Here is a 25874-nt window from a genome sequence, read left to right as displayed (position 1 = left end):
CACGTCCTTCTCAACCCTTCATCAGCATCCCCATATCCACTAATCTTTTCTTCTTCTCCTCTCAAACTGTCCCATCTCATTCCCATCTAGAAAATAGACCTGCATACCTTGCAAGATGGCTCCTATCGAAGTCAAGAAGATCTGTTGTAGTGAGTATATCCTCTCGTGTCGGTTGTTCCAACGACGTGTCGCACCCCTTTATCTTTATATCTCGACCAGGCATTGCATTCCTCACAGCCATGATTGAGATGAAAGATCGATAGCTGACTGAATCTATCCCTCTTGCCACTTCGCAGTCGGTGCTGGTTATGTCGGTGAGTTCCTCCCGTCTTGCTGTCTCCTGATCGACGCACGCGCTGACGAGATCGTCTCACAGGTGGTCCCACTTGTGCTGTCATGTACGCTTGTTATCATCGGCTCGTAGCTGTCAAGATAAACCCTCACTGACGTGTCCTCACTCCTTCTCTTGACTATCACAGCGCCTTGAAGTGGTGAGTAAACGTTGTGACGGCTATCAGACACGCTTTCGTCGCGTCTACACCATCGATCAACCTACACCTCGATCCTGTTTACGTCCACATTCTGCTTATCCACCTCTTTCTCTGTCTCTCTCATACCCTCACAACACATCCTCTTGTTGCGCATCATACCGCATTCTCTTTGGGGACTGGCTCCCATACCCTTGTTCCTCACGTCATGTCCCGAGACACGTTCCGCACGGATCCACCGCTGACTGCCATACCCAGCCCCAACATCCAGGTTACCATTGTCGACCTCAACCAAGCCCGTATCGACGCTTGGAACTCTGACGAGCTCCCCATTTACGAGCCCGGGCTTGACGAGGTCGTCAAGTCCGCCAGGGGAAAGAACCTCTTCTTCAGCACCGATGTTGACAAGGGTATCGCCGAGGCTGAGTGAGTGGCCATCTATCGTTGAATCCGGGGTTTCGTCGCGTCCCCCTTGTGCCTTGTGAGAGGTCCCGCACGCGATGTTATTCAGTTGGGGATGTCCAATCACACGCTGATACTTGAATCTACTACAGCCTCATCTTTGTCTCTGTCAACACCCCCACCAAGAAGTCTGGTGTCGGAGCTGGTTTCGCTGCTGACTTGAAGTAAGTGAATTCCGGTCTTCGAAAACAAGATCTAGCTGATCTGTCTTGCAGGTTCCTCCAACTCGCCACTCGACGGATCGCTGAGGTCGCCACCTCTTCTAAGATCGTCGTTGAGAAGTCCACTGTCCCCTGCAGGACCGCCGAGTGAGTGACAGGTCTTTGCTAAAGTCTTTTTCCTCGTCTGACCTTCCACAGGTCTATGCGTACCATCCTTGAGGCCAACTCCAAGCCCGGATGCCACTTTGACATTCTCTCTAACCCTGGTGAGTAGAATAGTAGATCTCGCGGCAGCAGGACCTCGCTGATATTCCACAGAATTCCTTGCCGAGGGTACCGCCATCGCCGACTTGTTCGCTCCCGACAGAGTACTCATCGGTTCTCTTCAGACCGAGCAGGGTCTGGACGCTTGTCGAGCACTCTCCAACGTGTACGCCAACTGGGTCCCCCGAGACCGAATCCTCACCGTCGGTCTTTGGTCCTCCGAGCTTTCCAAGCTCGCTGCCAACGCCATGTTGGCCCAGCGAATCTCGTCCGTCAATGCTCTTTCCGCTATTTGTGAGGCTACCGGTGCCAACATTGACGAGGTCGCTTTCGCCGTTGGTAAGGACACCCGAATGGGTTCCAAGTTCCTCAAGGCCTCTGTTGTGAGTTTTCTCCGCGGTTCTTGCTCGTGTCGTCGACTGATGAATCTCGGTTATAATAGGGTTTCGGTGGTTCCTGTTTCCAGAAGGATATCCTCAACTTGGTCTACCTTTCAGAGTCTCTTCACCTTCCCGAGGTTGCCAAGTACTGGCGTGCTGTTGTTGAGATGGTATGTGCTTACCTTCGGGAGATGCGGTGATTGCTGACATCCTGTAGAACGAGTACCAGAAGAGCCGATTCGCCGAAAAGGTTGTTGACACCCTCTTCAATACGTGAGTGCACTACTTGGTGAGTAACGGCTTATGCTGACTGCTTTGCAGCATTACCGGCAAGAAGATCGCTATCTTGGGTTGGGCCTTCAAGAAGGACACCGGTGACAGTGAGTTATCAAGTCTGGCAGACGCTGCGGACGCACACAAGCTGACCTTGATGCCAGCTCGAGAGTCCCCTTCCATCAGCATTGCCAACCACTTCCTGTCTGAGAAGGCTCGTGTGTCTATCTACGACCCTCAAGTCACCGAATCCCAAATCTGGCTCGACTTGACTGAGTGAGTAACATTGGTATCAAAGGATGTGTAGATCAAGGTGCTGACTGTGGATTCAGCTACGGAGACATTCCCGCTGAGCCCAGTAAGTTCGATGCCTGGTCTGAACGCAGACCTCGACTGACCTGCTGATAGTCAAGCCCCACATCACCATCAACAAGACGGTCGAGGAGGCTTGTAAGGGTGCCGAGGCTATTGTCATCTGTACCGAATGGGACGAGTTCAAGACTCTTGACTGGGAGAAGAGTGAGTGACTTCGTTGGACGGTCGAGTCACTCAATTGACGCCCTTTGTTTCAGTTTACGCCAACTGTCCCCGACCCGCCTTCGTCTTTGAGTGAGTCAATTTTTCAACACACAGAATATCAGATGTCGTGATCTCAACTGACCTTTTCTTGTAGCGGTCGACTCATCATTGACCGAAAGAAGCTCACCGACATCGGTTTCAAGGTCGTCACCATTGGTTCCGGCGACCGAGTCTAGACATGTCTCTTGGTGGTGGGATAGCGGTGCGAGGTCACCCATTGATATCTTCTGCCACGATCTTGTGCATTATTCCATTTTGGTTATTTCCTTCCGTTCGATATATGCTTCACTCTACATAGAACCGACCCACAAGCATCCATACCATATCCTTGAGCTTTTCGCCCTTTACCCTCCTGCACTATGCTCCATGCCCCTTCAACCTACGTTGATCTGATTACCTTTCTTTTGGAGATAGATTTGGCATGAATTGGAACCATTGCGATTGCTGTGATTGGTGATTATTTGCGAGGCGCGTGAGGTAGATAAGGAAACAGTAAAATCCAAAACAATAAATTCGCGCTCATGGTTCATCCACTTTCACCTTGATGTTGCAACTGCCATTCCGCTTCACGGACCGTATCCTCATACATATCACGATCGACTGCCATGTCAGGGATAACGGTTGTATCACTGGACGAGTTCTTACGCGACCCAGCCTCTGACGAAGGACGAGCACAAGCCTCAGCAGCTGCTGAGAGTCTTATCACGACAGGAGCGTTGATCGTGCGCGATTCGAGAGCTCCAAAAATAGCGAATGATAGGTTCTTGGATCTGTTCGAGGATTATTTCGAGCAGGAAGATGAGGTGTTGAAGGTCGATGAGAGGCCGGAGGTCGGGTATCAAGTTGTGAGTGTGATTTGGAAGCTTTCTAGCTTCTGAAGGGAGGGAAGATCCGATGATATTGTCCTCTGTTTTGTCCCGACCAAAGCAGAGCAGAGCAGAGCAGAGCAGGAAAATGACGCCGTTGAAGAAATGGATGACTCGGAGCAGGATGCTGACACTCACTGTTTCACCTCACTGTCCAGGGAGTTACACTGGAGAACACGGAGAAACCAAAATGCGCTTCAGATGAAGACTGTAGAGCCATCATCGATCTTTTAGACATCGACGAACGGCCCGTAGATCTTAATGGTCATGGCGCAGATCCGAAGTGTCGGTGAGTCTGGCACGATAATGAGTCTCATCCCCTCCTCCTGTGAACCCGCGTTTCTCGGGTGAATTCATGGTGGACGGTGAAGCAAGATCTGAGAAGACGGGGAGGGAGAACTCTCGTTCACACGCTGATACTTCCCATTTTCGACAGATTCTTCCATCGCATGTCGGAAGCTCCAACCTATAAATCCCATTTCCCAGTCCTGGAAGCACCGAATGTGACGCCGAAGAAGTTTCAAGATACATGGGAAGAGAGGGTGAACGAATGGGGAGGGTTCATGAAGCAAGCGTGAGTGGGTGTCGATATCTTTCGAAGCGATGTAACGATCGTATCTCTTTTCCGTTCACATAAGCTGTGAGTGTCACTTATCTTGCGCGTCTTGAACCAGCGTCGAGGGCGTCACGCGGATGTTGGCGCTGGGTCTGGGACTGGACGAGAACACTTTTACAAATGCGGGTCGATATGGGTGAGCTGTAGCTTCTCCGTATGTTCTCGTTGGGACCACTTGGCTAATATGGGCGATCTGGACAAAGATCACATCTCCTTGCACCGACTGCTACCGATCTCACGAAATACGGAAAGCTTAACACGTGCGTAAGACCAGGTCCTTTCGTCGTGGTCTGCGGAATGCAATTCCCACACGAAGACTGATTGTCGTGTTACAGGATATATGCTGGGTTCCACACTGATCTGAACTTCCTGACTATTCATGGACAATCACGGTATCCCGGTCGTGAGTCAGCTCTAGCGAAACGATCGGGAGTCTGTTGAGGCTACGACTGATTGTCGGCTCTTGAACACAGTGCACATCTGGGCTCGGAATTCTGGGAAGAAAATACAGGTTCGGATACCACCTGGATGTCTACTTGTGCAAGCTGGCAAGCAAATAGAATGGTTGACCGGGGGTCTGATCAAGGGTATGTCGACGGGAAGATTAGATTACAAGACGGTTGCGTCTACGTCGAGCTGATGAAATGTACTTACAGCTGGGTATCACGAGGTCGTGTGCACTCAGGCCACTCTCGATGTGAGTCTGCTACAGAAAGCTCTCGCAAGGGGAGCAAAGGCCAATGACACAACACGATACGACAGACCATCGAGAAAAGGAAGGTAGAATTCCCCGATCGGCCTCTCATCCGAATCTCATCTACATTCGTGAGCATACGGATCGAAAACACAAGACAAGTATCATACACTGACAGACGATCCGGCTCGGTCAGTTCTGGCATCTCACACCTGACGTCCTACTCAAACCGATCCCATCATTACGCAAAGAAGCTGAGACACGTTTCGGACCGCAAGAAGAGTATGGCGAGATGTTGGTCGGACATCAAGTACGGAGGTGGGTTTCATGATGACTGATTGTGACTTCGAAGGGGTAGAAACAAGCTGATATTTGACCCAAACAGAGAGCTAGGCTTGATTGCACTCATGTCGAACTCATAGGAGGCTGAAATGTCTCGGATCGCATTCGACCAACTCGCCTTTGCATCTCGCTCGACTCATTTACAGGCAGATTTGTTTTGGTAATGACGCCTGAAACATCGGAAACACAGTCCGCCCATTCAATCATTTCGCTCATCATGTTGTTCATACCATGTATATCGTATCTCTCCATACTGATTTGCTAGTCAGCTGGGTCGAGGGGGCGTCATGACGTTGTTTGAGTAGTCTTGCGGTGATCGATTGTCATATTGACTGGAGGGCGTCGATGATCCCTCTTGAGAAGCTGACAACGGACCATTACTTACCCATACTAATCAAACGATCTTTTCTCGGTACAGGTCAGACACAAGGTTTTTGCGACCAATTGCTCGAATTACCATACCTCTTTCGTCACCAACCCTTTGTCGGACGCTTTGGACACACGATGCCGACTCCACCACCCACCCTCCGCAAAGCAAGGCTCCCCTCATCATCTCCTTCGTCAGCGCGCTTACGGCGAATTGCCCCATCCCCTGTCAAGATTCCCCTCAGCGCATCCCCCGGTGGTGGTATTCGCAAGGGTCTTGTGACTCTTGCACACTCACACTCCGATCTCGTAGCGTTGTCGACTGCTCTCCCTGTAGTCAAAGCGATCTCGATTCCGGATCGAGACGGTTTGTCCACCGACATCGAATATGAGTTCGTACCGCTAGAACTTCAGAGCCATTTCACGACTTCGCCCGAGAAGACACTGTTCGAGGTGCTGGAATGTAGTTCGAAAAGCGATCGAGACGGCAAGATACCATTGCTCTTCGATCGTCATGGGGAATTCGGGAGATTGGCTGAAGAGTGGAGAAGATCGGGAGGAGGAGCCGACGTTCCTGATGAAGCGATCTCGTCGAGAGAGAACGACGAGCGGACCAATGTAGTGCGGGCTGAGAAGGAGGGATGGAAGACAGCAGATGGCAAGCGAAAGCGGGTGACTTGCTCAAGCAGTACTCAAATTAAACGAAGATCAGGTGCGGAGCTGTTATCGCCACGAAAGTATCTGGCTAGACAGTACGGTATCCCTCGACCTATACTGATTGAGTTCAGGACGGATATTTTCACTCTGAGTGGAAGAGACAAAATAAGGGAGAGAGAGAGAGAGGAGAAAGAAGAATCGACACCCAGGTACAGTCTTATGGGAGTACCTTCAGCTCATACGGGAGGCCAGATGGAAGTCCGAACGGGGATGGGAAGAATGATGAGAGAAGAAAGTGTCGGCACTTTCGGAACGGGAAGTCCAGAAGCTGCCACGAAAGATCTTCGACCGGTTCGATCTCAGCATGACACCGAAGGAAGCGGAAACGAGCTCTATGGTCCGGAAGGAGAATCGCGGGAGCAAGATGAGAGTGGCGATGCTCAGGAGCTCGAGGACGATTGGAGTATGATGCTTTCTGCTTATGCGGATGATGATGGCGAAAGAGTGAAAGTCAGGAAAGACAGTTTCTTCGCTTCGACGCTTTCCTCCTCCGACCTGAAAGTCACTCTTGATCTGGTCCGTCTATTTGACGACCAAATCGACTTGCCGTCGCACAACCGATTCTTACCTCCTCAACATGTGAGAGAACCGTTCTCGATCTCCGAAAACGAAGGTAGTTGTGATTCCCCTCTATCTGAACTGATCGTCACCCCACATCCTACCGCGATGATCGACCAAGCGGTACACTCCAACTCTAACATTTGGGAGAAACCATCATTATTGGCTCCTTCTTTTGCGATCGCTTCGATAAAGAGATCATGGGGGACCACAATGAGAATGGAAACGAATGGTACGCCCACACCTGCTCATCGCTCCGGAGGAGTAGAGCATCGACTGCTATCAGAGTCGAAACTCAATACCATACGTGTGAAAGGCGGTGGGGCAGGAACAGGAACGGGGAGATCGAGAGCCTCAACGCTGGACAAGGCTCTGCCGTCTTTGCCGCCGCCCCTCACGAAACGAAATAGGACTTCGACGGGTCTGGTGCTCTCACGGTTCGAACAGGGAGACAAGCAGGTATTGAGTGAGACCCAAGAACTTCAGGATCAGATAGAAAGAGCTGTGAAAGAGGTGGATCACACGATGACAGTGCAGCTTTGGGTTGATCAAGTGAGATGACTCGCTTGATCGCGTCAATTCAGCCCGTTACTGATGCTCTCAAACATCATGAACCAATCACAGGAAGAAACAAGAGAATATCGAACGTCACTCAAGTACATGCGATATATCAAACCATCGACATTCCGCCAACGAGAGCTCAAGTCGCTCCAAGATGCGACGCGATGGTGCGAGAGTCCTACACGACCTGAGATGTTTCAGCAAAGCGGGTGTTGGGTGTTCGGGATGGAGCCGAAGGAACGAGACAAATGGATGTTTCATCATGCTGTGAGTTTGTCACGCTTTTCCTCGCCTCCGTCAGATCTCTATTTCGTCTCAGCTGATCTCTAGCTCCAGGCATTGGAATCTCTGCCAGTTTTGAGAAGACTGACGACCAATCTGGATGAAAAGCACGATTATCTGTCAAAAGGAGCTACCCTGCAGATCCGCGAACCAGGAGTGTACGCCGTTTATGGGACTGAAGATCGAGGAAGAGCAGAATGGAAATTCGAGTATTTGGTCCAACCACGGATATCTTCCACCGGTCATGAAATACCCAATGAGAAGGTTGGTTCTTTTTTTCACTGTGGTTCACACCATGATCCCGTGTGCCCCTACCTTTGTGACTGGAACGTCTTGGTGTATATCGCCGGCATAGAATACTATAGCTGACTAGAAATCTTCTTTTCCGACGCAGATAGTCATCCCGCTGGGTCTATACGTCTCGCCAACTTTCTTCAACCCCGACCGAGCAATCAAGACTCACCTCATCAACGTATTCAAGAAGACCCTCACTCCAAATATCGTAAGCGAAAAGGTCCGACCACCACATATAGGTAGACCTCCTACTCCCATCACACCAACGACTGGTGCGACACCTACTCCAAGTGATTCTGGACCTGGATCTGTGGCCAAGGCGACAGCGACGCGAGACTCGGGAAGGACAAGATCACACACCCATTCTGCTACCGCGACCGTTTCGACGACTTCTCCCCATTCGAGGTCTGTGAGCCGTACAATTGGAGCCATTGCCAAAGCTTTTGCGTCGTCTGCAACACCCACTCAGACACCAAACACTGCCACGCATCCTGTAGGCCAGATTGTCAGCGCGGGAAGTACCGGTCGAGCAACAACACCTACTTCTACCATACATAATTTCGGTACAAAAGGCCCATCGTTCGGTCCACCAGGGTCCAAAGGTAGAACCACTCCTACAACGGCCACTACATCAGACTTACCAGCTGGTGCCGGACAAGAGACTGGGGAGGAGAAGAAGGAGAAAGAGAAAGGGAAGACACGTCGAAGAGCGGCGAGTCTGTTCTCACGCTCAAGACCATTCACTCCGCCCGTGAACATCATTGAACTTCACCCAATCCCAGCACTCGGCACCGGTAAGACACTAGGGGGATTGGTACCTCCAGTGGGGAACAATGGCACTTCTCTATCATTGCCGTTACCGCTCTCAGCATCGACTGGACCGAAGCCTCTCACGAGCATACATCAGACTCAATGTCATCACAATCCGAGTACGGCACATTCTCGTCAAATTTCGTCAAACGTACATCCTTTCCTCCACCCCCATCCTTCCCATATCATTTCGTACTCGCACTCAAACCCATCTCCTGCTCTGACGCCATTGGTGACCCCTGCACTGTCCAGATCGGCAAGCACGACGATCCGACCTTCACGCCCTATCATCATAGCGTCCGACGGCGGTGGGTCCAAGTGTTGGGGCGACGCTGCTCAAGATACGACCGACACTGGCGCTGTGGGAGTACCGAAGTTTGGATTGAGAGGATTAATGCCTGCGCCTCGAAGACCTGCGATGAGGAAGAGACCTTCGACCGCTGAGCCGAGGCTGGGGATCTAGCGGACAAAGGCTTATGATCATGGTCGATGCCGTATTAGATAAGAGCTTGCATGCGATAGATACCTTGCACAATGCAAATTTGGACATGTCATGATGCATTTCGAATACAACTCCACAGCTGAGAGAAGATCCAACTACATATACCCAGACAAAATCATTGATGTAGCAAGTAACTGTACGAGGCTTGCTCCATTGACGGAGTAAGGGGAGAAGATAAAATTGAGGCTATTCTGCCTGTCTACCAAGCAAGGTCCGTCTCACTGTTGTAGCAGTACATTGTCAAGGTTTCAAAGCACCGCCACCACTTATGTGTCTATAGTATGTTCCCCAATCAAGGTGAAGTGTGGTACATGTACATGATAGCTGTCCAAATGCAGTATCTTTGGTGAGGTACTGTCAGCTTCTGAATTGTACAAGTCAAAGCCACCGTACCCGACACCATCCGCAAAGCTTGCCCAGGATGTCCTTGTCTTCTCATGCCTTTCCTACTTGTCAGCCTTCTTACTGGTCTTAACCTCAAAGAGCTAAGGGCTTCCTCTTTGGGAAGCCTTCAAGTGCCTTCTTTGGTTGACTGATTCTACTAGCTGAAGACATTTTCTGATTTTGATCTCATTATGTTGTGACACAGTGGAAGACCAGTGATAAAACCTGACTGCAGAAGAAGACCAAAAAAATCACCAGATCAAGCTTTCAAGCCCAACAAAGCATGTAAAGGAAGGCAACATCTCCAACCAGTGCATTTGTATAACTTATCAACAGCTCTTACCCAATTTTGTCCCCAAATTCAGAAGGAGTGACGTGATTGCTCTTGTGTTTTCTTCTGCCAATTCACCAAAGTGATTGCAAGGAAACTACTGGTCCAGACAAAAACTGTTTATTCATTACACCAGTGCTGCTTTCACAAGTCTTCTATCTGAGTCATGTCTGAGTACCCCTCGCCTCCTGCATGGGATGACGGGAGCTCCTGGGATCATCCCAATGGCAATCTAAACAACCCTTCTGCTATAGACTACAGGCAGCATACACATGTTGATACATACCCCTCTTCATATGTCAACAGTTTTGGACTGCATCATCAGTATTCAATACAGAATCGAAACACCTCTCAGACTGCCTCTGGATTTACCAGCCCAGGGTCTGCAAACTATCAGTCACCTGGCATGTCTTGTCTGTCATATCCAAGCTACGTGAACAGCACCATGAACAGTGGAATTGCGTCAACAAGGCCTCATGCCCAATCATCATTTGGCAGCGCACTTCCAGATTGTCATCAGGATATCACCAACACTTGGGACAGAGACAGTGAATATGAATCCCCTGGTGTTTCTCAGATTACCCAACATGCACAATGGGACTTTTGTCCTCCTCAAGGGCACGATACTTCCTTTCATCCTAAAACCAGGTTGTGGCAGGAGGTGAGCAGCCTTGAAAGTCAAGGGAGAACAATTCATGAGCAAGACTATAATCCTATGTCAGCAACTGCCGCAGTGGCTGAACACAGCCAGCAAACTGAACTGTACCCTGAATCCTGACTGTCCTCCCCCAAAGCCCTCAAGGCAGCCAAGCACTCCCTCACAATGTCAGGGGACACAATGTTTACTCCAATAAATCAAGCAACTGTTATCAACAATAATTTGTCTGACTACACACCTCCACAGGGACTTCCTCAACCAGCTGATAACGTACCTACCACCAAATCAACGTCTCAATCCCACAGGCATGATGAAGTAATGAAGGGCCTCACACACTCATCAAGTTTTATGGCCAATTGGACTGGCTTTAGCCCCTAAGCAAACACTGACCCCAATGATGGTGCTCTGGCTGACTTTGGACAGCTCACCACTGGCAAGGTTCATGTGGCAGCAAGTGCAATACCACCGTTTGATGCATCCAGTATGCCATCAAACGATACTGCTTGCACCTTACAGCGGAATTTTGGCACTCCAAGTGCAATGACCACAATGGGCAGTGATGACCCATCTGGGCAAGCTGTGAAAGAAAGATTCCGGTTTCGAGATCCCATAGAAAGGGTCAATGTACACTTATTGTACGGGTCAACAGATCCGACTCTTGGAGGACTGATCACCACAAGCGCTGTCAGGCTACATAAACAAACCTTGCCTAAAGCAACAACAAATCATTGCCCCTCTTTTGCAATTCACACACATCACCTTGAGGTGAGACCTGAAAGATTCCCCAACAAAAGATACAGCTATCGTTGTGCAGCCTCTCGACTTGGTGTGGCAACCAAATGCAGAGCGCAGCTGTATCTAGCCAGTCAGGATGATGCAGTATTTTATGCGCTGAAATTACCATGCAGAGGTTCAAACAGTGAGTATTGTGCTTCATCTGAATCCTGACCTCCTCAGACCCAAAGTATTTTGATTACTGTACATGCTGACTTTGGGGACCAAATCACAGACCAGCCAAGACATCTTATTAGACAAGAACCCGGGGAGGATTCAAGCAGTTGTAGAATTCCAGGATGTCAGCTAACAATCCCTTCAAAGGCTCTTATTTGGTATGAAATAGATAAGAGATTGTGAAATGAACTAAACTGAACCGTTCTAATAGACTAATAGGTGTTTGTGCAGGGTCGTAACACTGTGACAAGTTAAGTGTAAGTGATAGTATAGGTTTGGGGAGGATCACAATTGGTAATGTCTGGGCAGAAAGGAGCAGGTACTGGAGTTTACAAGTCTATACCAACAGCAAAATGACCTGTGACAGTCGCAATCGGAGAAATGAGGATAGGTCGACTTATGCACCCAAACATTTAGTGAGGGGAACAGATACAGCTTGATTATCCACCTCCACCAGGCACCGTTGCGAACATAAGTTGAGAGATGTCATCTCACCACCTCTCAGTTGCATGTACAGAATGACTACAGGCGTCTTCTTCGCGTTGTCCATTCATACCACGGGACAAAATCCACAGTCGGCTCCAATAGATCTGGCCAAGTACCCTCTTCCCGAAAGGTGTCGAAATACACGACTCGCCGTGTCACCGTAACACCATCTTCACCCTTTCATTGCTAACTTCGGCTTCATGGTGTATTCTGCTATTGGGAGCGTATCGACCAGTTCTCTGATCGGAGTCGGGATAGCTTGCGGCGGAAATGTACTCATAAGTCTGGCTCTGTGAGTCCCTGTCCATGGGCTTCTGTCCCCAGGAGCTGAACTGACTGCAGTCGTTGGTCTCGCAGGACGATACAGAAACTGGCTCATCGACGTAACGAAGAGCTTGTTCAAGCTCGATATCAATCACTACAGACCGAGGAGGACGATCAGGAGGAACACAATGGAGATGAAGATTGCGCATTAGGAGAAGGGAGGGTCCTGGGTGCCCCCCCACCAATACCTGAAGAGGAGGAAGATGGCAAAGCATCAGTCACAGATTCAGGAGGGAACGCGACGATCAACGCTACACCTTCTTCACCTTCGCCTGGTCAGAAGCCTTCATTCTCGACGCAAGCTGTAGCTTCGACATCTCCAAAAGATCAGGCTGACTCCATCTCTTCTTCGGAACAACGACGAGAAGGCGAGACGAGCCAGATTCAAACTCTTACTGCTGTACCCGTCAGACTGGTGCCGGAACGAACGAAATCTGGCAAATCACAAATAGCCCTACAAGTTGACTCCCCTTCATCACCACATCCCGACCGTTTCCCCAGCTCGAACCGGTCGAATCAACATGCTCAAAATGGAATAGACATCACGGACAGTGAAGAGGACGACAAGGAACATGCGGCCCAACACAGTGCCGAGGTGGAAGAAGGCATGTATCTGAAATCTAAGCTCTGGTGGATGGGCATGGTCCTCATAGCGATCGGAGAAGGTGGTAACTTTCTGAGCTACGGTTTCGCTCCAGCCAGCGTGGTGGCGCCCCTTGGCACTGTGGTGAGTTACACGTCGCTTGTCCATTTGGCAGAACATTCCGTTTGCGGGTGTAATAGAAGCTGTCCCGTCTTCGTTATGCTTCAAGGAGACTCAGCTTCAACTGACGTTCTCTCTTCATTTGAGCAGGCACTTATCGCGAACTGCGTCTTTGCACCTTTGATCCTTCGCGAGCAATTCCATAAGAAGGAGTTATTAGGCATGGGATTAGCCATAGTCGGTGCGGTAACGGTCGTATGGTCGTCCAACAGTGCGAATCCAAGGGTGAGAGATGGGATTTCCACCTCTGTTCATGCTTTGCAGTGTGGGCTGACTCACATATCCAGTTGGATCCACCACAACTCCTCGTGGCCCTCACGCGCCTTCCATTCCTCATCTACACGTTGCTCAACATCCTTCTCCTCGCCCTCTGCTTGTTCTTGTCGACGACGTCCCATGGTCACCGATACATCTGTATAGATGTGGGCATATGCGCCCTATTCGGAGGTTATACCGTCCTTGCCACGAAAGCGCTATCGAGCTTGTTGTCAAACGATTTCTTCGGTGCCTGGCGATGGGGAATCACCTGGGGCATGGTGGCGGTGGTTGGGGTGACTAGTTTGGGTCAGATCAGGTGGTTAAATAGAGCTTTGATGAGGTTTCAGAGTAAGGTGAGTATTTGAGATTCTTTCGAAAGGCAGAAGATTGGAGAGATCAAGCCCAGATGAGGATGACAAGTATCGGTTGCAGCTGATGATATATCATTTCGCAGGAGGTCATACCGACGCAATTCGTCTTCTTCTCACTGGCCGGTAAGTGTGTATGATAGTGACGAAATCTGTCGAATGGGCTGACCAACGTCTATATCTGCTTCTCAGCCATAATCGGATCAGCCGTACTATATCAGGAATTCCGAGATGTCCCTTTTTCACACTTTGTGAACTTTGCCTTTGGTGTGAGTCTTCTACCCGATGAGCTACAATACGCCATCTCCTGACACAACATATTTTTTAAATGATTCTACAGATCGCCACGACATTCCTCGGAGTCTATCTCCTGACATCTTCACAGTCATCTGCTGAGGAAGCTATCAACGATAACGACGCCGATCAGGCCTCACCTACTACTTCTTCTGTCCCGACTCTACCTCGGGCTTCTTCATCACGATCAATCAATCTTCTACTCCCAACTGCAGTCAGTACCGCAAACGAACGCACGCCCCTCGTCCCTACCCCATCTATCAGTGTTCGTCGCTCTTCCGCAACTCCTTCTTCCTCCAACACATTCTTCTCACCACCCACGAGCGGCGGTTCCATACCTCGTCCAATCGGAAGCAAGGGCTCAGTATCTGCTGCCCTGCCACCCGGTTCGAGTCTGACCCGTGTCAAATTGTCGAAAAGAACGAGTACGAGCGATTTCTCAACACCGACTCTGGGGCTGGGAAGTCAGGCAGGTTTCCTGTTGATGGCTACGACACCGCCAGGAACGGGATTCCAGGGAAGACCAGGACCAGGACCAGGATCAGGACCGGGAGGAAGAACGAGGAGTTCGAGCAGAGGTCAGCCGTATGGATACGGTTGGGACGAAGAGAGTGGAAGGAGGAATAGTGGAATGCCTAGGTAAAAAAATATGTCGGAATGGATGAAGGGTAATGTACAATACATGTTGTAATGTCATAACATGTCATAATGCTATGCTCATTCGTATACGTTATGTGACTTTATGTCGATGCTGCCATGATGGTACACTGGCTCATTCGTCATCGTCCGGCCTGTCCCTCTTCAGACCGAATGCCACGCCATCATCTCTTGACCAATCCTTGCGAGGTCTCCTTACCTCATCCTCAGGCGCAACGTGCACTGGTACCTCGTCCAGCTGCACAGGTCCTTCCAATCTAGCGTTGGCGACTCTCTCCGCCAACAAGGCTACCAATCTCTCCAGCCCCAATCCATACTTGCCGCTGAGTACCACCACCTGTCCACTCTCGCCCACGACCTTCTTCACGCTTTCCAGTCTCTCTTTCCCCTCGTCTTCCTCCACTCCATCCCCTTTATTCAGGACGATCACGCCGGCGCGAGCGCTCAACCCAGGCTTGTAAGCCTCCAACTCGTGTTTCAGCGTGAGCAGATCATCCGAAGGATCGGGACGTGCGAGATCTAGAACGTAGACCAGGACTGGAGATCGCTCGATGGATCGTAGGAATGAATGACCTAATCCTACGTTTTGCGAGGCGGACGGGAGAAGTCCAGGATTGTCCGAAAGCGTGAACCGTATTCGTTCCACCTTGCCACTCGTATTGGTGTCGTGTGTCTTGTCGTAGTCGTCAATGTTTCCGTTGGATGAAGTCGAGGACCCCATGAGTTTCGGGATAGGTACAGAATCAGGTGCTATCACTTCTCCCAACACCCTTGCCATCTCATCTCTTTCCCTCTCGACCCAGGTCTCCTCGACCACTTCGATACCTTCTCCACCACCCCATGTCCCATCCTCCCATAATCTCACCACCCCAATCTGCGGATTTAATGTTGTGAACTGGTATCCCGCAACTTCCGCCTTTCTGCCCGTTAGAGCTCTCAAGATCGTACTTTTCCCTGCATTTGGGAATCCCACCAATCCAACATCTGCCAGCAACTTCAACTCGAATTCAAACGTCTGAGTCGGCGGTAATGCTCCTCTCGATGCCAATCTTGGCGAGGCGAAGAACGGGTTACCTAATCCACCTGAACCTCCCGAAGCTAATAGAATCGGTTCTTTTACCGGTTCCGAAAGATCGAGTGAGACCGGGGGCGATTCTTCGAATGTCGGTGTTTTAGGCACCCATCTCCCTTCTCTCCTCATCAGACTTTCCGCCTCGGCATACTCTCTGTTCGAGACTTCACCTCCAGCAGCAGGATGTGTCACAAACCATTTCTGCCATCTTCTCTTCCGTCTTTCCTCCTTGTCTAAATTCAGTTCTCCTTCTTCACGAAGCGTGCGTTCTTCCTCTCCTTCTCGAACCAATTCCCGGATGATCGTACCGATGGGTACTTTGATCAAGAGGTCAGAGCCCCTTCGACCATGTTTGAAAGCACCGGATCCGGAAGATCCTTGACCTCCTATGAGTCGCTTGGACAACGTGGACAGCGAGGTGAGAGAAGAAGATGTCGAGACATAAATGGATCCACCAGGACCACCGTTTCCTCCACACGGGGAGGATGGTCCTCGTAATGAAGCGGCAAGAGCGGCAGCTCCTGATCCTCCTTTCCCTAATAATGCATTGTCAGCTGGACCGACGTCGCAAACGCAAGGATCTGATCAGCTCATGCGACTCACCTCCTCGAACTGTCACTAGCGCATGATCGACAAAAGTAGCTCCCTGCGACGTAGATTCAGCTCTCGTCATCGGCCAAGCTCACACCAATCTCGACGACAGCTTGTACAAACGTACATATTGTCTTCTCTTTGCATCCGCTTTCCGTTTCCGCCTTTTCAGCTCTCCAGCGATGTCCGAGAAGTCTTCTGGATGGTCATCGTATGGCTGGGACGAGTAGGTGCGGATTGATGGAAGGAGAGCGGAATACACCGATGATGACGCACCACTTCGCAGGCATCGTGTACATAGCGGACGGGAGGTAATTGGACCAGACATCGGTCTCTTCGTAGTGGGACAGAACAGTATGATGGTGGCTCGGTGTTGCGTTTCTGTCTGAAATCAATTGAGATTCAACGATGCAGAGAGGACGAGGAAGTGGAGGCTGGGGACTTTGGATAAAATGAGAATAAATAAAAGGGAAAGATATTCGAGTGACCCGTGTCACGGAAGTTGCGGCATGGAATGGAAACAGTGTGAGCGAGTTTTATTATGCGGGTTGAGACGGCGAGCCGATGTTGGGGACACGGTTGGGAGGTTGTCATTTCGACATCAAAATAGCAACAACTTCCCCCTCTTGACATTCCCTCCTCTTCTTCTCTTCCCTTCCTCAACCCTCAACCTGCACTCACTCATTCAAAATGGCTTCTCGTGCTTCTTCCATCTCCCGACTCATCCCTTCCGCCACTCGATCCCTTCGACCCCTCTCGACTTCCTCAGCAACTAGCAAGCTCGTCTCGAGGAACGCTCTCGCCTCCACTCCCGTCGCCCGTGTGGCCAGATCCGCCCCCAGGTTCTTGGTCGGCGAAGGTCAGAGGAGATCCGCTAGTAGCGATGAGGGCGGTAGCTCAATGGTGAGTAGCTAGAGGCATGATCAATTAGTTGGAATGTTTCTTCTTCCAAGGATCATCGTCAAACGCACAGAAACCCTTCTTTTAGCCGGAAATCACTCAGATCGGCTAGTGCTAACTTCCTTCGTTCGACCACAGACCGTCCGAGAGGCCTTGAACGCCGCTATGGAGGAGGAGATGATCCGAGACGAGACAGTCTTCATCATGGGAGAGGAAGTTGCGCGATACAACGGGGCTTACAAGGTGAGTTGAATGATAAATCGTCAAATAGTGGGAAGTACCCGTGTAGCCGCGGTGTCAAGATGGGGTACCCATGCAGCGTTTTGAACTTTTTGGGTAGCTCGAGGACCAACCGCTGATGTTTGATCTGAAAGATCACCAAAGGCTTGTTGGACAAATTTGGAGAGGACCGAGTTATCGACGTAAGTCAACAGTCGCTAGACGAGCAAAGCGGAGAATCTCGATCCTGACAGCTTTATACTTGCTTAGACCCCCATCACTGAGGCTGGTTTCACCGGTATGGCCGTTGGTGCTGCCCTTGCCGGTCTCCGACCGGTCTGCGAGTTCAGTGAGTACCGATGATGGGCCATTCGATCTGATCAAAGATCATTGTGCTAATTGTCGCTCGCGTGCCACTCAGTGACATGGAACTTTGCCATGCAGTCTATCGATCACATCGTCAACTCTGGTGGTAAAACCTACTACATGTCCGGAGGAAATGTCCCCTGTCCTGTCGTCTTCCGTGGTCCCAACGGTGCCGCTGCTGGTGTCGGCGCTCAGCACTCTCAGGATTACTCTGCTTGGTATGGAAGTATCCCCGGTTTGAAGGTCATCTCACCTTGGAGCGCGGCGGACTGCAAGGGTTTGTTGAAGGCTGCTATCCGAGACCCTAACCCCGTGAGTCATCGTTCAGCACTGTGGAACTTAGATGGACAGTTGAGCGAAAGCTGAAGGATGACTCCGCATGCAGGTCTGTTTCCTCGAGAATGAGCTTCTTTACGGTGTTTCCTTCCCCATGACCAAGGAGGAGATGTCCGAGGACTTTGTTCTCCCCATCGGCAAGGCCAAGGTCGAGAAGGAGGGTTCCGACATCACCGTCGTCACTCACTCCAAGATGGTCACCCACTCTCTTGAGGCTGCTGAGCTTCTCGAGAAGGAGAGCGGAATCAAGGTCGAGGTCATCAACTTGCGATCTATCCGACCTCTCGACATTGAGACTATCATTGCGTCAGTCAAGAAGACGAACCACTTGGTCACCGTTGAGGGTGGTTTCCCCGGTAAGTCAGGGCTGATTTTTTACGGGAATCGGGAGAAACGGTGATGATCTTGTGTGAATACAATCAGCTTTCGGTGTCGGTTCTGAGATCATTGCTCAAATCTGCGAGTCACCTGCTTTCGACTTCCTTGACGCCCCTCCTGAGCGAATCACCGGTGCCGATGTTCCTACTCCTGTGAGTGCAAAGCTGCATTTCCATATGTAGGCTAGAGATTGATGGATTTTTACCATACAGTACGCCGAGTCCCTCGAGGGTATGGCTTTCCCCGACACCGACATCATCTCCAAGGTCCTCAAGCGACACCTTTGTGAGTTGATTTCGCGAAGGGAATATGGCGTCCAAGCTGACTCATCCTCTGCTTTCTCACAGACCGACAATAGATAGTGATGGGTGATGTGGATACGGGTTTATGGACAGAATACAGTCTTCCAGTATTCGAGCAGGACGCATGTCAATGCATGATTGGGCCATTTTGGATGAACGAAACCTTTCCAGAATTGGGCATGGTCATCTCAACAATACGATAATACATGGGCATGCGCCTCTACGATGGCGTTCATTATACACTGACTGGATTGCATTTAGCCTACACCTTTGGCTCGAGGGTCTTGTCGTCCCTAATACAAGGCAAATGACAGTCAGTCCATTGTCTAGCTAGCAATTTGGGGATAGTACGCCGAAACAGAGAGGATCAGGACTCACTTTGCATTCAACAATGAAAGATAGAGAGTCCAAGCGATACCGCAGGTCGATTGGAAGGGGACTCGATATTGCAATGGCATGAGTTTGAAATTGATCGTCTGGATCAGAGGCCATACTTTCCAATTGGCAATGAGGGCGGCTGAGGTCGGCAAAAGCGAGCGTCAGCAGGGTCCGCAGCGTGAGAGACTGTATATCCACAGCAATGAGGGTCCGGATCGATTTGGAAATGATTGTAGGCAAAGGAAAGGATCGAATCGAGACACTCACGAAAGTACATCTAAGACCATCCATCCGACACTTCTCGTCAGCCACAGTGGTACCGGATATCAGATACAGATGTCGATGACCAGTCCAACTCACATCGGCAAACTTGTCTTGGATCCCTTGAGAATCACGTCCTTCCATGACACCCATCGAAGTGATGAAGAGAGCGAGCTGTGTGATGTGATTGGGGAGAATCGTGCTGTCAGTGTTGGACGTGGCAAGGGATCATTTTACGCAAAGGAAAAGGAAAAGGATGGGCTGAGTAGAAAGTAGTGGACGATGGGTGACGGTCGGAGGCAAGACGTGTGTGAGACTTACACCGACTGGGGCCCTGTAGAGCGTTGACGCAGTCGCTTCAGAGTTAGCGACGGGGACCCAATTGACATCTGCTTCATCAAGAACCAGTCTTGTTTGGAAATGTATGCAGACTGCCTCCTTGTCACAGTGGTGGAGGCGAAGTGCGTTCAATCCAACGAGCCCACCACCACCTCACCCAGCGTCCCACCATTTCAGCAACTCGCGCCTTCTCCGTCTTTTTCTGCTTCTATCGGGCCCAACAGCCACGATGACCCATCATCAGGTTCAGACTCACATGATCGTCTGATCCGCTAATACCCTCTTGGCCAACTGCAATCCATTCCCACTCGCCCCCGCTCGGATCGGTATACTCCTCTCTAACAATCTCATCCATTTCCCAATCAAAGGCCCCAGGGCCATCCCGTATATCGCGAACCGCAGGGTACGTTCGGGATCATATGATGGGGTGGGGTCCATGGGCGTTGCGTTGTGCAGCTGTAAACGGAGGTGGGGAGGAAGCAAAGAAGCGGAAAGCTTAGCTCGGTGATCAGATCTTCACGAAGAAGGAGGGGGCAGGGTCCACGAGAGTCGGGGCAGTTGATGAGCGAATGTCGAAGAGGGGACTCACCACCATGGATGATGTTTGAGCCTATGACGACCACGACCCGAACACAATCACGTCAGCTGTGTTCATCATCACACCTGATCGAACTTTTCTTTCTCCTGCTTGCTCTTCCCGGACGATCGAATGGCCGACAGAGATGGAGCCACGACAACCCACCAGTGCATCGGCTAAAGTATTCAATACCCCGTTGGTGATGATCAACGTGGGGATCGGTCGTCGATCGAAATTCGTGTTGTAGAACCTGGCAAAGTTCATGAGGAAAGCGGGCGGCATCGTGACGAGTATTGTATCGTAGCTGGAGCTCGAGCGTGAGCTTCTGATCACTGGCTGACGATCACGGCCGAGAGAAAAAACGGGGTCGAGGGACGGTACGCCTCGTGTGATTGATTGGTGAGGGGAGATGAGATCGAGATGCGGGTTGATCCAGTGATTGACGCTGCGACTCGGAACAAAGACAACATGAACATGATGGATGGACCTGGGACGTGACTTGCTATTACCGCAAAACTCTGTCAGACTAATCTCGACGTCATACTCCTCCATTCGGGCGGAGGTCACCGTCCAGCTACATGATCGCAAGACGCTGCGAATCGAGTCTCAAGAATAGCGCTTCCTCGAAGAGGTTCGTTACTTTTTGGTAGTTGCTCGTTATCATAACGACCATGCGACCATGCACGCATGCAGCACAGAACCGCTGCGGCCAATATTGACGAGTGACCCGCCGACTACAACGTCAACACACCCCTCATTATTCCCTTCTCCACATCTGTCAACCCATCTATCATCTCATGTACCCCATTCTCGTTGCTAGCGTATGAATGGCGCAATACTTCCGTAAGGTGTTGCTAAAGAACAATCACAGTCAGCCACCGCCCTTAGTGACCTGATCAAAGCAAGAACACAGCTTCCTAAGAGGCTGTCTTGCGAGAAGACCCAACTCACGCCCATGTCTATTTGTGCCAAAGGGTCCGACTTGAGATCTTCATCGTCGTCTTGCGCGTCGTTTTCTCCGCCCTTGTCATCGAGCCAACCTGACAGAGACACTTGTTGTCAGTCCTCCCTTACCTCATTCGGCGACTTTGATCGTCCCGGATTCGCGATGATGGATTGAGCATACAGTAGGTCACACTCACCAGATAGATAGTCAAACTCTCCAATTTCGCCTCCTCCGAGAATGTCATCGTCGTCCCATTCCTCGTCCTGTCCATCACCCCATATTCCGATCAGCGCAGTCGGAAGATCTACGCGGAGAGTCACCTACCCCATCATCTTCCTCGATAGTAAGATCCGCCTTGCCCTTCCCTTTGGAAGACGGTTCCGCTTGGACGTCCTTCAGGATCAATTTGAGCGCTTTGAGCGGGAACGGTATCTGGGAGTATTGGTTTGGATCTGGAAGAAGACCCGTCAGCTCAATACTAATTGACAAGGCTGTCACAAGGACAAAGCTTACTGAGTTTTGTCCTCGAGCGTGTCATGATTGCTACCGAAGTCGCATCAGTGCTTCCGCAATCAAAGTGCCGTGGAAAGACAGTAGAGTGTGTGCAGATCGGGCAAAAGAAAGGTTCCGCCTACTATCTCTATTTGTTTCGGAGATGATCAAATCCCCTTTAACGACCACCCCTCTCAGTCTCTCCCCACCAGCTGCTGCAGGCAAAGCGAAAAGCTTGCTCATGCCCAGATCGTTCACTCTGATATTCCAGCTTCCAGTTATCGTATCGCTCGTCTCGCACCAAGCCGAGAGCACAACGTCCAGTGCGTTTTGTTCTGATCCGTTTGATGTTGGGACCGCAAACTGAGAGAGAAGATCGATGGTGGACTGAGTGTGTTCGGTTCCGAATAGGTAGGCAAAGGGGAGGGCAAGGGTCTATACAATTGAAAGTTCAGCTTGGTTACAGCCTTGAGCAAGGGAGCTCGACGAAGCGCTGCAAATGTACCTGGATGAAAGAAGGGAGTTTGGCTGTGGCTAATCTGGCCACAATCGCCCGGAGTAGATCAGGTAGAACTGGGGCCATAGATGGACCAGCTTTTCGGAACAGGTGCATGATAAGCTCGCCGACAAAGATACCGCCTGATTCGGAGAAGGTCGGAGCGAGGAACCGTCCAAGAAGCTGGAAGACGCTTGCAATTCCATTATTTCCTTCCGCGTCGTTCCTGCAGCACATGACTTAGCTCACAGATACAGTCTGTGATCGGGCACAACCACGCTACGTACCATTGAACGATCTTATCGCAGTCCTTTCTGACGATCAGAGTGAGATGAATCATCCCGTGCTGTATGGGTATCAGCACAAGCCTGTCCCGACAATGTTTTTGGTCAGACTGAAAGATACCAGTACTTACCTGGATCACATCCATATCATCCGTCTCTCTCAATATTGTCATCACAGCCACTGTCACGCTGCCCACCAGCTCGGACTCCAGTGGTCCACCTCTAGCCCTAATCAAGCTGTTCGCAAGTTGGACCGCCTCTCCGGGCATATGTATAGTTTCATCAGTGACCGGTGCAGAGATCACCACCGCCAATTTCGGAGCGATATGTCGTACTAAGGAAGGAGTGATTTCAGGTGATGGCAACGCGGTAAGAGCTTCGAAGATTTCAGCGACGATTGCCGTCGTGACCGGGTCTACGATCGACTGTCAGTGTCGGTCAGACAATACGATCACCGCCACAACTCACCGTCTGTGAACTTAAGCCAGACCTCATATATCCGTTCCGCCACTTCCGGTGTTGTTTGAGCATTCAGCAAGTCTTTGTCGAGTGCAAAGACAGCGCGTATTGTTTCGAGTAGGAGGTACAGAGTCTCTGCAGCCGTTTGTTGAAGTAGCGGCAACAATAATGTCAGAATCTTGCTCGATTGTGGTTGCATAGCTGCTGGGTCAACGAATCGGCAGAAGCTATGAGGTCAAAACACACATTAGCTTCGAGTATCAATGTTCGGCTACATGGCCACTCACTTCTTGACAGTTTTGACAGCACTGATCTTGACAGGCACAGTCACGTCCGGCGAGTCAAGCGCTTGGACGGCAGCATCTAGATACTGGCCTGCCATGTGGTCCGAGAGAAGGGATGCGTACTGACTGGCGAAAACGAATGCTCGTCCCTGCAAAAAGGGTGTTTCTGTGATACCAGATGAGAAAGAGCATCGTCGATTGCAGTGGAGACCACATACCGGACTGGCCCAAAAGACCCGGAATAACCCGGTCAAACAAAAATTGAACATCAAGGCTGGGTGACCGTCTAGCTGCTTCATCGTCTTCCAACACATTTCGTACATCGTCAGAGATACCGCCGAGCAATGATAAACAAGATTCGAGGGGTTTCCACCTGTGTTCAGCATTAGCGAGAGGCTTCATCCAACCCTAAGCAACATTCACCAGTCAGAATTACCGGTTTGCTTGGCGGCAGCAGATTCAGACACTCTACATTGGGTCAACGCTTGCAGTATCGTTGCAACAGGTCGTGGCCATTTGTCCATCACCGACTGCGCAGGTATCAACATCAAGTCTCACTGCCAAGGAGGCCTGACTCACGCCTATCAAGTCATAGCCAGCTGTTCGTATACTGTATTGTTCCGTCTCGTCGTCTTCATCGATCACAAACGCGTTGGCATCTGCCATCCATTCCTCCTCCTATATTGACTACTGTCAACATCGCGCTGTAGTATCACGGAACGATTACTCACATTCTCTCGGGTGACTTGCGTATAGTCCAGCACTACACTGATTATACTTTGCATCAATTCGGAGCCCTTCTCCCCGTCCATCATTATCGCCGGGGCGGCCTTCGTTCTCACGGCCGGTGTCAAAAAGTCGAATACTGCACAAGCCAGATCTGTGATATCGATCTTGGGATCCATCATTCCTGTATCTGACGTGGGCGATGGAGGTTCAGGAGCATTCGGATCTGAAGAGAGGTAGAATGTTGTGAAAAGGGGTAGGAGGGATTGGAGGTTGAGTACTGCCAGTTGGATGTAGTTGGGAAGTTCTGGAGCAATGACTTTTGGGAAAGCGTTGAAGAACAGGGAGAAAGTCTGAAGAGGTTTGATGAGCTCCCACACTCACGACAAGAAAGCTGACTCTCAACTCACTCGGAAGATTTCGATCCGTATACTCAAGCTCTCCCAGCTCTCTTGAGCTTCTGCTCCGGCGTCGTTTGACAAGAGTTGGGTGAAGGCGTTGAGCCAGAGAGGGCCTAAAGTGTCCATGGCAGATCTCACAGCCTGAGGGTGTTCATCCTTCACTGTTTCTAACATTCGCACCACTTGTCGGAAAACCTGAACTGTCGATGCTCGGGTGGAAGGTGAATGGCTCTGGGACGATCAGATGTGAGCTTGATTGTAGTAAATGTGATGCCTGCGGCTCACCTGAGGATTTCCGAGTATGTATAAGACAGCCGGTAAGAGTTCTTGAACGACCGGTAGAAGCTGATCTTCGCTCAGATCATTTCTCACAAAGTCGGAGATGATCCGCATAGCTCCATGAACTGAATCCGGGAATCCCAAAGTCAGCAGCTCGACGAGCTGCGAAAGAAGGTCGGGGTAGTCCTCTGGCCAGTCGAATCGAGCGACGGTGGAGAGGGCGAAAGCCTGTGTGAATTTCGTTGAGCATGGGTTGAAATTGCATGAAAAGCGTAATCGCAACATACGCTTGCTAGACGGATCTTCCGTTGTGGATCTGACAATCCGCTGAAAATAATCGGTCGTATTTGATCTTTAAACTGTATTCAAGCTCGTCAATGCATGACTCCCGTACATTTTACTGCACTGCAATTGAGCTCACCTCGACAGGTGTGATCGGTCGTTGGAAAGCAGCAGAAGTGGGTGTCCAATGTTGATTGATATACTGTTGCAGCAGGACACCAGCAGAGTGCAATCGTCAAAAGATCGAGGTCCGTGCTAATGTCAGTCTATTTGTTCTTGCAATGTATCGCCGAGTCACTGGATCCAACTCATCTGTCTTTGTGGAAGCGCTACATCTTGCGCGAGCATCAGTCTCGCCAAGCTTAGACCTCCCTCTGCAGGTCAACATCAGCATGATGGGTCATCGAACAGCTGATGTCACTCGACGCGCAGAAAGACGCACCAGGCGCTGAGAAGAGCTGTTTCAATTGCTCTTCTGCATGATGTCGCGTCGTTTCTTCGGGCGATAATGTAGCTTGAAGGCATTGAAGGACCTGTTGGTCCATGGTTGAGGACGCTGTAACCGACTGCATAACAGCTTCCAAAGCTGACAGTCACAATGAAGTGAAAAGGAGAACGATTCCAAAAGAACGAAAATGTTTTCTTCTTGTTGTTGAAACGCGAGTGAGAATGGTGACTTGACTTGTACGAAGGTGGAGGGCGGAGTGAGTGAGCTGCAAGACGCATGCAACCCCGACGCCGAGCGCATGACCTCATTCATCTCCCCAACTCATTCTCGTCTCCCATCCCACAACCTCCTCCTCTACCTCCTCCGCCG

At 50.5% G+C, this 25874-nt stretch overlaps 8 protein-coding genes across 8 annotated transcripts; 5 read left to right on the top strand and 3 right to left on the bottom strand.

Moving 5' to 3' along the window:
• Window positions 1–115: 115 nt before the first annotated feature.
• On the top strand, window positions 116–2783 carry IAR55_005152 (uncharacterized protein; the record flags this gene model as incomplete). The annotated part of the gene is made up of 16 exons (XM_066948245.1): window positions 116–149; window positions 297–314; window positions 377–398; window positions 747–914; window positions 1043–1114; window positions 1166–1258; window positions 1310–1377; window positions 1430–1758; window positions 1818–1925; window positions 1973–2028; window positions 2077–2135; window positions 2193–2304; window positions 2361–2386; window positions 2437–2547; window positions 2601–2637; window positions 2702–2783. The coding sequence occupies 16 exons, from the start codon at window positions 116–118 to the stop codon at window positions 2781–2783; spliced, it is 1395 nt and encodes a 464-aa protein (XP_066801704.1).
• Window positions 2784–3212: 429 nt separating this feature from the next.
• On the top strand, window positions 3213–5205 carry IAR55_005151 (uncharacterized protein; the record flags this gene model as incomplete). The annotated part of the gene is made up of 11 exons (XM_066948244.1): window positions 3213–3452; window positions 3632–3762; window positions 3910–4047; window positions 4148–4225; window positions 4293–4349; window positions 4425–4492; window positions 4563–4676; window positions 4746–4786; window positions 4852–4914; window positions 4980–5101; window positions 5169–5205. 11 exons carry the CDS (start codon window positions 3213–3215, stop codon window positions 5203–5205), a joined length of 1089 nt encoding a protein of 362 aa, XP_066801703.1.
• A 424-nt stretch (window positions 5206–5629) lies between these two features.
• On the top strand, window positions 5630–9176 carry IAR55_005150 (uncharacterized protein; the record flags this gene model as incomplete). The annotated part of the gene is made up of 4 exons (XM_066948243.1): window positions 5630–7318; window positions 7391–7594; window positions 7664–7873; window positions 8004–9176. 4 exons carry the CDS (start codon window positions 5630–5632, stop codon window positions 9174–9176), a joined length of 3276 nt encoding a protein of 1091 aa, XP_066801702.1.
• Window positions 9177–12225: 3049 nt separating this feature from the next.
• On the top strand, window positions 12226–14675 carry IAR55_005149 (uncharacterized protein; the record flags this gene model as incomplete). The annotated part of the gene is made up of 7 exons (XM_066948242.1): window positions 12226–12317; window positions 12383–13076; window positions 13203–13337; window positions 13400–13723; window positions 13825–13864; window positions 13931–14007; window positions 14079–14675. The coding sequence occupies 7 exons, from the start codon at window positions 12226–12228 to the stop codon at window positions 14673–14675; spliced, it is 1959 nt and encodes a 652-aa protein (XP_066801701.1).
• Window positions 14676–14804: 129 nt separating this feature from the next.
• On the bottom strand, window positions 14805–16680 carry IAR55_005148 (uncharacterized protein; the record flags this gene model as incomplete). The annotated part of the gene is made up of 3 exons (XM_066948241.1): window positions 14805–16297; window positions 16365–16407; window positions 16480–16680. 3 exons carry the CDS (start codon window positions 16678–16680, stop codon window positions 14805–14807), a joined length of 1737 nt encoding a protein of 578 aa, XP_066801700.1.
• A 362-nt stretch (window positions 16681–17042) lies between these two features.
• IAR55_005147 (uncharacterized protein) lies at window positions 17043–18909 on the top strand (the record flags this gene model as incomplete). Its single annotated transcript, XM_066948240.1, has 9 exons — window positions 17043–17255; window positions 17391–17495; window positions 17627–17674; window positions 17742–17820; window positions 17893–18149; window positions 18223–18529; window positions 18597–18703; window positions 18764–18836; window positions 18899–18909. The coding sequence occupies 9 exons, from the start codon at window positions 17043–17045 to the stop codon at window positions 18907–18909; spliced, it is 1200 nt and encodes a 399-aa protein (XP_066801699.1).
• A 206-nt stretch (window positions 18910–19115) lies between these two features.
• On the bottom strand, window positions 19116–20690 carry IAR55_005146 (uncharacterized protein; the record flags this gene model as incomplete). The annotated part of the gene is made up of 8 exons (XM_066948239.1): window positions 19116–19146; window positions 19232–19370; window positions 19499–19508; window positions 19592–19666; window positions 19814–19826; window positions 20088–20287; window positions 20421–20441; window positions 20574–20690. The coding sequence occupies 8 exons, from the start codon at window positions 20688–20690 to the stop codon at window positions 19116–19118; spliced, it is 606 nt and encodes a 201-aa protein (XP_066801698.1).
• Window positions 20691–21142: 452 nt separating this feature from the next.
• On the bottom strand, window positions 21143–25602 carry IAR55_005145 (uncharacterized protein; the record flags this gene model as incomplete). The annotated part of the gene is made up of 21 exons (XM_066948238.1): window positions 21143–21262; window positions 21360–21448; window positions 21551–21617; window positions 21679–21806; window positions 21868–21897; window positions 21990–22281; window positions 22352–22568; window positions 22630–22688; window positions 22758–23041; window positions 23095–23312; window positions 23373–23535; window positions 23588–23742; window positions 23793–23899; window positions 23949–24047; window positions 24101–24448; window positions 24506–24727; window positions 24782–25003; window positions 25063–25134; window positions 25197–25259; window positions 25391–25431; window positions 25500–25602. 21 exons carry the CDS (start codon window positions 25600–25602, stop codon window positions 21143–21145), a joined length of 3099 nt encoding a protein of 1032 aa, XP_066801697.1.
• Window positions 25603–25874: the final 272 nt, after the last annotated feature.

This window comes from Kwoniella newhampshirensis, chromosome 9, assembly GCF_039105145.1.
Source record: "Kwoniella newhampshirensis strain CBS 13917 chromosome 9, whole genome shotgun sequence".
Lineage (NCBI taxonomy): Eukaryota > Fungi > Basidiomycota > Tremellomycetes > Tremellales > Cryptococcaceae > Kwoniella > Kwoniella newhampshirensis.
Note: the sequence above shows the minus strand (reverse complement) of the source record. Positions and strands in the feature narration are given on the sequence as shown.